Source organism: Quercus lobata, chromosome 10 (genome assembly GCF_001633185.2).
Source record: "Quercus lobata isolate SW786 chromosome 10, ValleyOak3.0 Primary Assembly, whole genome shotgun sequence".
NCBI lineage: Eukaryota > Viridiplantae > Streptophyta > Magnoliopsida > Fagales > Fagaceae > Quercus > Quercus lobata.
In genome coordinates this window covers 11,170,412-11,179,589 of record NC_044913.1, presented here as the reverse complement: position 1 = coordinate 11,179,589, position 9,178 = coordinate 11,170,412, and the positions used below count along the sequence as shown (strand labels likewise).

Sequence of the window (9,178 nt, the reverse complement as noted above, 5' to 3'; positions counted from 1 at the left end):
GTGGTGAGTAAATTTTGAAAAGCTAAAAGTGGTAATGTGAGTCATCAACTCATTATTCCCCTTAGCTTACACATGCCCTACCCCAAAGTCCATTTCTCTTGTTTTCTTTGCTACACCAGAAGCTTCTTGGTTCATCTTTCTTTGTTTCTTTGTTTTCTTCTCTCTTTGCTCTTACACGGCAACACCTCTCTCTCACTATCTCACCAAAACTATAAATCTCACTCTAAAGAAGAAATTAAATGATTAGCTCTAAGGTTTCAACTTCAAAGTTTGTGGGTAAGTAAATAAAACCTCATCTGATTTTGGGTATTTTGATGGTGTGATTGTTTTGTTTATTTTCTCTGCTTTATTCTCTAATTTGATGGTAGAAGCTGAGATTGTAATTCTGTTTTAGTAATTTAAAAGATTGATGATATTATGGTTTATTGGATGCTTAATAACGTATTTTAATATGTATAGTATTGGTATATAATACCAAATGAAATGAATACCAATTGCATTTAGTTGATGATTTTGTAAGAACATATGCTGTCACTGTGACAGATTTGAGGTTTACAACAAGAAAAATCTATTTTAAATCATGTTCTGTGAATTAGGATGCTTGGAATAGTTTTTATGAATTCTAAGACACATATGGTTGCGATGGAAGTGGTCTCACAGCATTTGGATTGATATAAAAGTAATAGTTTAATTTCTAAGTTGCATGAAATTCGGTCAAGATAGATTTGAGCATGTTGTCTTGTATGATTTTTAATAAATCATAGTTTTATTCTTTGACTCTGAAATTGATATGGTACTTACTAGACATCCAGAGGAGTGGCTCTGTAAAATTTCATGAAAATTTGATATGTTTAGATAGCCCATTTGTATTTTACAAATGAGGCATGCTGCTGAAATGAGCAGTGAACACTAAATGAGAATTCTGACTTTGTGAATTTAATCTAAAGTTAGGGTGAATGTTTTAAGCTATAATTTAATATGCTTATCTTTTGGTATGTCTAGATCATAGATGGATTTTTATGCCTTGGTTTTTCTATGTTTGGTACAAAATGTGTTTGATGAATGTATCTTGTCTTTGGGGAAACTTTATGTGATGGGGATTAAGATTTTATTGAGTTTGAAAGTTAGGTTGTGTTTGAGGTATAAGTTTATATATTTAGGAAGAGTTGTTAGTAATAAGTTTTGGTCTTTCATTTAGGTGACGAGAACGAGAACGTGGACACTTGAGCTCCTCTTATTCAAATCTCTCGTGTCTTCTGTTTTCAGGTAAGGGATACGTGACATGTGCATTTGATAAGTATAAGGACTATTTAGAAAATTATTATGTATCAAAACCTTTTAATTAGAGATATTACATATAAGCATGATTTAAGTACAGATTTATGTTTGTGATTTTTTGTATCCTATATATATGATAATTTTAGCATATTGGTGCTATTACTTATATCACGAATGTAACATTTAAAGAATGAAATGGATATGCTACTGTTGTGAAATATTTATGTAAAAGCATAGTTATCTGAAAAATATAATTTTCGATTATTCCATTGTTATGATCTAAACTCAACCAGTAGAGGTTATAGTACTGGTATTTCCATGAAGACTCTGATTGGTCATTATAAGTGATGAGGACTCTGCTGTACCCGCCCTCTTTGGGAACGGCCAACTTGTGGAGGATGCCAACCAACCCCCATGGTTGATGATATGATCACACCGAAAGGGATGATACTCTCTAATATGATCCTAGGATTACCTAGCATTGTGGGGAATGCTGGATGTCTAGCACTATGTGCTGGAAGCCTCCCAAAGTTGTGACAAACTTACAATTGGACTGACCAATATGTATTATAAATGAGCTATTATGCTATTTGGAAGTTATAAGAAAAGTATGTTGAATGTGTTATAAGTCTAATGGAAAGTTTATGATAAAGTAATTTATAGTCTATTTAAGGATAAGGTTATTGAATTATGTTTAAGTTCCTTATTATGTCCTTTTATTATTATATGAAAGAAAAATGAAGTATTTTCATCAGAAAGTTCATAAGTATATTAAGAATAGTATGAATAGTATGAAGACTATTTATCAAAGCTGACATATCCATAAATTATTTGATTTACATGCATTCTTATTAAATGCTCATGGAGCTTAAAACCTTACTGGGCTTTGCAGCTCATCCTATTATATTTCATTGCACAAGTTCTTCCCTGGAAGTAGCGAGAGTATTAAAGGTGGCAAGGATTCTGTGATTCTCATTTGTTAGAATGTATAGTTTTTGTCGTATAGTAGTCTAGCTCTTTTGTTGTATAGTAGTTTAGCTCTTTTGTTGTATAGGAGGAATCGAGATATACTTTATCCTTTTGAGCACTGATGTAATACAAAACCTTAGTTTGTTTCGAACCCCAGTTTTATGTATTGGGGTTAGGTTTGTAAATAATAGTTTTGCTAAAAGTTTAGTTATGTAATAATTACTGAATACTTTAAGTTTCAGCCAAGTTGTAATTTGGCAAGTTCGAAATGAAATGAAGTTTCAAAGTTTTGATAGTTGTGGTTTATATTGGCTTTTATACAAGAAAATAAACAGGAATACAAGAAACGATTTTTGATAAGCACCTTAAGTTTAAGTTGATTCGTGTTAGTATTGAGGTAAACTTGATATTAACATGCCAGTCATGCTCTAAATCCTGAAGTATAGGTTTAGGTCGTGACAATCGTTGCCCCAAAATCCAAGCTTAGCTCATTGTTGTTACTAATGGATTATGGCTAGGAGATTTATCTTGGAGAGTAGTTGTTACTTGCATTAGGGCTGTCCATGACCCGCTTGGACCTAAAGACCCGCCCAAAACCAGATTCTCTTCACCCGAAACTGCCCGATCAAAACAGCGTTTCAATCGGACGCAGGTCACTGACGCAAGAACCCGAGACCATCGATTCAAGTTGCAGGTTGTTTGTCTGAGAAACTGACAAACCCGACCCACCCAATGAGTTGTTCTTCACCTGTCGGAAATCACGAGTTTCAGCCAAAAACCGATAAGTCCAAACTCTTAGTCCGACGATATAGGGAGATTTCGACCAAATCTAGGCAAATCCATCAAGATCTCGGCCCGATCTTTATAGATTCAGAGGAAATATTGGCCAAATCTCATTAGATCCAACCAAATCTGACGAGACTCGGCAATATTTCGGCCAAAATTTGGCCAGATTTCGCTCCACTATAGCAAACCCGAAACCGATTGATATGAACCCGAAATCGATACGACCTGAACCAACAAATTTGAAACTCAATTCGGATCGGTTTCAAGTTAAATTTTTCCCCACCCGATGCATTCGGGTCGAGTCCGAGTTGGGCACAAACCCGACCCGACCCGACCCATGGACAGCCTTAACTTACATGGTTATTAGGGGCCATTTGGTAATGTTGTTTGTATTTTTGGAAATATGTATGGGTGAAAAAATGTGCAAAAATATATATAATATTGTTTAAATATTAAAAACTGTTACTCAACATATCTTACCAAACAGCCCTAAAAATTGGAACAAACATGGTTTCTTTGGGCTTGAATGGTTTTAAAAATCGAACTGGTCAAAGAATCGGAAAAATTACCGGATCTAGAATATGATTATTGGAGGAAGTGAGAAAAAGAGGAAGAGAAAAAAAAGAAACAAAATTTTTTAAATTATTTGATTGTATAGTTTATATTATTTGATTGAGTTTTTATGTAAAAATAAAAATAAAAATGTTGAGTGTATTGTTAAGGGTTAGTAAAATAAATAAAATAATATTTAATGATGTAAAATATATATATATATATATATATATATATAATTTTTAACATCCCCCCGATGTGAATTACTATCAAATCTATTCAAAATTTGAAATTCTTTTTATTTTCCTAGTTTTCTTTCCTCCACAATCCAGACTCAAAGAGACATCTCCTCTTTCTCTCTCTAAACAAGTTCATCATCAACATCTAATTCCAGTCAAACTGCTTAAAGCATAGATTTCTCATATTATCTCCTTTTTTTTTCTTTTTTTAGTTACTAGAACCGGTTTAACTGCACCAGTTTTCAGTTTTCTGGTTATCCCGATGGTTTCTGGCTTTTCTTACTTTTTATCTAATTTTCGATTTTTTAATGATATTCTATATGAGAGAACAGGAGAGTTTCTATGATAGAGTAGAGAGAGTATATCGGGTAAAAAATGTTTGGTGACAAATGAGAGCTGGTAGGACCCAAAAAAAAAAGTGAGAGGGAGACCTGCCATGACAAAAGGAAAAATAAGAGAAGAATAAAATGAAGGCGTAAATGCACTTTTAGTTCGTACATTTTGGCTTTTTTTCATTTTAGTCCCTATATTTTAATTTTACCATTCTTAGTCCCTAAATCAATTAATGCGATCCATTTTGGTCATTTCCGTTAGCCCACCAACAAAAATTGCTTAGGTAGCAAACTGATGCTAATGTGACCAATTAAAAAATTAAAAAATAATTAATTAGCATTAAAAAAAAATGCCACGTCAGCTTCTAAATATAAAAAAATTTATTAATCAATTTTAACGAAATTAGAAATGAAAATACAAAATTAAAAACAATAGAATACATCAATTCAGATCTAATTCATTTTAAACAAGAATACACAAGAACACAATCACAAATTTAAACATCAACACAAAAACATAAAGCATAAACCCAGAACCAAACACAAAAAACACAAACTCAAATTTAAACATTAACACAAGGTCACAAACACAAAGAACACAATAACAAACACAAATCGGGAAGATATTTAGGCACTTTCATCACCAAACTGTTGTGGGCAGTTTTGCTTTGACCGGTGTTGATCAAGAGCACCTAAGGTCGGTTTTCCAGCATATACGGTGGCCCTTTTTGTCAAAATTTTTGTCGGTGCTCCAATCTTCGATAGGAAAAAGAGAAAACTAGCTACAAAAATTGGAACAAACGAAGATCTTAGCATTATGAACCAAATCAAAGCCAACACAAACCAAATCTGGGTTCAAAATCATTAGATCTGAGTTCGAATTGAAGCCAACTTAAAGCAGATCTAGGTTCGAAGGCTTTAGATCTGGGTTCAAATAAATTGAATCGGAGCCATTTCCAATATGGGGTGGTTTTACAGTGGGGTTGGTTATGGCTTCTGGTACTCACCCACCAAGTAGTGCAGCAACCATCAGAGGAACCACCTTTCATCAGCGCCACTCATCATTCGCTCCACCGTTGTCGTCACCACTCATCATTAGCTCCACCATTGTTAGCACCACCACTAGTTCTCTTCTCAAATTCATGACCCAAATGCCAATTCAACCCAAACACAAATGCCACCCACCTCTCCCACCCTCTCACGCTAACAAGTTCTGATTTCCGATCTAGATTCGTGGGTTTTTTTTTTTGGCTATCTGATCTAAAATTTTGGGTGCCTGGTGATGGTTTGGTTGTTATTTGGGTGGTTGATGGTGGTTCTAGGTTGGCTGGTGGTGATTTCTGTCAGGGTTTATGGGTGGGCTGGTGGTGATTTCAGAGTGGATTTGTCGGAGGTTGGTGGGGATTTCAAACTAGGGTTTGTGGGTGGTTGTTGTGGCTGTTTTTCTTCCCAATCTACATTTTTGGGTGATCAGTGGTGGTTTGTGCAACTATACTTGCATTTCATGTGTCTTGAGAACTAGGAAATTTTTTTCATTTTACAAGAAACAAACATTGAAAAATGAGTTCCACTGCATTTTCAAGTACACGACCATTGTAAAATGAAGATGTTTTACTGAAAATGTTTCTCATTTTGGGTTGGCTGGGAGATTTATGTTTGTTATTGTGTTCTTTGTGTTTGTGATCTTGTGTTAATGTTTAAATTTGAGTTTGTGTTTTTTGTCTTTGGTTCTGGATTTGTGCTTTATGTTCTTATGTTGATGTTTAAATTTGTGATTGTGTTCTTGTGTGTTATTGTTCAAAATGAATTAGATCTAAATTGATGTATTTTATTATTTTTAATTTTGTTTTTTCATTTTTAATTTTGTTAAAATTGATTAATATTTTTTTTATATTTAAAAGCTGACATGGTTTTTTTTAAATGCTAATTAAAATTTTTTATTATTTTTTAATTGGCCATGTTAGCATCAGATTGCCATCTAAGCACTTTCCGTTGGTGGGCTAACAGAAAAGACCAAAATGAAATGCGTTAATTGATATAGGGACTAAAAGTGGTAAAATTAAAATGTAGTGACTAAAATGGAAAAAAGCCAAAATGTAGGGACTAAAAGTGCATTTACGCCTAAAATGAAATAATGAAAGTGAGAGGGAGAATCTGCAATGAAAAAAGAAAAAACAAGAAAAGAATAAAATGAAATAATAGATTAGAAAAATAAAAAATAAAGCAAATACTTTTTTCTTTTTCTTTTTTGGAAATGTTAACGGTAAATATATATTATATGAAAATCTAATAAGAAATTGGTATAAATTGATGAAATGACTGAAAATATGACCGAAATGATATGTGAAATTTAAAAAGTTAAATTTATTGGTTTTATATCCTACAAAATTGGCCAAAATTTTAACAAAAAAAAAATTAAATTATGTGACATAAAATTATTTCTTAACCGTCCCCCTAAAACTATCATTTAAAAAAAAAAAAAAATTTGGGGGGACGACAACCATTGTTTTTTTGGTGTTGAGAAACGCGTAAAGCAAATACTTGATACGTGCGACTATGGTAAGAGTGTGGCCTCCCAAATCCACTTTCTATGTATTCTGCTTTTTTATATTTGGGGTAATTACACTAAACTTACCTATGGTTTGGTCCGAAATCACTTTGCCTATCCACGGTTTAAAAAGTGTCACTTTACCCACCTAAGGTATGTTCTGTTTGTTTTCTGTAACCCACCTCTGTTAAAATCAGGGGTAAGTATGTATTTTTGCTCAAATTTTATGTCTCTCTCTCCTCTCAAAACAAAAAATAGCACAAAAATGCAAAAGAAACAAGATCAAAAAGTGGTATTTGTCTCTCTCTTCATTCACACAAATTTTGAACATGAAAAACATACCCAAAAAAGTAAAACCTTGATCATGAAGAACATACCCAAAAAATTTGTCACTTAGGCCAACCCTTGAAAATTACAGGCCATTGTATCCTGATTCTGTATCTGGAAATACATATTAAGTGCATACGAGGCATTCCCATTAGCATCCAAATTATTACAAGAGGACCCATATCCAAGTGTGGTGCAATTTACGAAGGTGCAAGCAAAATTTATGTTGTTTACTAGTTTGCTCAGATCTTTGGCATTTGGATTGAATACACACCATTTGTTGGGAAGATATTCCATATTCTATTCAAGCTATACAAATTTATTTTGACTCTGACCAGAAACATCTGTCGCATATTTTGAATGCCTATCATATCTATAAATTCCCCAATGACATTCAAAATTTCCTGGAGCAACACTCTTTGCATCCTCATCTATAATACCAAACAAGTGTATTCTAAAAGGGCTTAATCATATTCATAGATGTGGGTATGTACACTGTGATATCAAGCCTGAGAATGTTCTGCTTGTGAATGTGAGTGCTAGTACTACTGTTGCTGCTCATTTTGTGGCCAAGATTGCTGATCTTGGGTTGGCCAAGAGGTCAAAGTAGAGGAAGAAGATGAGGATGGACTTGAGAGGCACTGCTTTGTATATGGCACCTGAATGTTTGATTGAGTGTGTGCAAGAGCCTCCCTCTGATATTTGGGCTTTAGGTTGCGTTGTTTGTAAAATGTTAACTGGGAAATCTCCTTGGGATAGGGGAAAAGAGTTTAACAAACGAGATCTGTTCAATCTTATTGCTGACAAGTGCGAATTGCCTGAAATTCCAGGTGGGATTTCAAGTCAAGCCAAAGATTTTCTGAAAGCGTGCCTTGTGAAGAAATATATGTATAGGTTTACTGCTGAGATGTTGATGGATCACCCATTTCTTGACAGACTTGGTGATGAAGAACTACCGGCTGTTACCTGTGTTTCTGAGATTGATGAGGCCGATTATGAGGTTTTTTGTTTCTCAGAAGATTATGAGTTTAGATGTTCTTCTGGCGATTTGAGCTTGCTGCTTGATGATGATATCAATTTGGGTTTACTTGTCATTACCATAAAGACTTAGGAAAGGGTAAATGTTAACTGTGAAAGTTGCATTATTCTTGCTCAGAAACGAGACAATCTGAGTCATTAAGTCAATGATCTTATGTAGGTTGATCTGGGTTTTTATTTTTGGTATGTTCTTTATGTTCAAGATTTGTGTGAATGGAGAGAGATAAATACCACTTTTTGATCTTCTTTCTCTTGCATTTTTGTGCTATTTTTTGTTTCGGGAGGAGAAAGACATAAAATTTGGGCAAAAATACCTATTTACCCTTAATTTTAACAGAGGTGGGTTACGGAAAACAAATGGAACATACCTCAGATAGGTAAAGTGGCATTTTTTTAACCACAGGTAGACAAAGTGATTTCGGGCCAAACTACAGGTGAGTTTAGTGTAATTACCCCTCTATATTTTACTAGTCAGGGTACACGTGCTAGCCATGGGAAAAAAAAAAGTAGTGATTAGGATCAATTTTAGATTTTATTTGTATCACAAAATAAAAATATAAATCATTTGATTTTTAAAATACATAGAGATTTACATTAATCAAAAGAGATATTAATTTTAAGAATTTTGATAATTATGTCATAAAAAGTTAATCTCATTTGTATAAGACCGTGACAAATCCCAATCCAATATTTTATTATTTTATTTTGACTTATAACTTACACCTCAATAGTTGTGAATATATTGTAATAACAACGAAATGTCACGACATTTTTAGTTGTGCTAGATCTCGGTATAATATTTTATTATTTTATTTTGATCGATAAGAAATTGACACATGGTCACAACATTTTCATAATATCTTTATGTATACATTGTACTTAATTACAATGTAAATTTATATTGTAGACACACAAAAAATTGGCAAATTTTGTACACATTTACAAAATTTGTACAATATTTACCATTTTTTGTGCAAATGTGTATAATATTAACCACTTTTGTATATTTGCAATGCAAACTTGCATTGCAAGTACAAAGTAAACATATAAAGATCTTAAAAAAAAAAAAAAACAAAAACAAAAACAAAGCTCAAACCAACTGGCATACT

General features: G+C 33.2%; 1 protein-coding gene across 1 annotated transcript; it reads left to right on the top strand.

Moving 5' to 3' along the window:
- Positions 1–5,145: 5,145 nt before the first annotated feature.
- On the top strand, positions 5,146–8,142 carry LOC115964336 (mitogen-activated protein kinase kinase kinase 18-like). The gene is made up of 4 exons (XM_031083670.1): positions 5,146–5,281; positions 5,479–5,549; positions 7,480–7,631; positions 7,791–8,142. Exons 1-4 carry the CDS (start codon positions 5,146–5,148, stop codon positions 8,140–8,142), a joined length of 711 nt encoding a protein of 236 aa, XP_030939530.1.
- Positions 8,143–9,178: the final 1,036 nt, after the last annotated feature.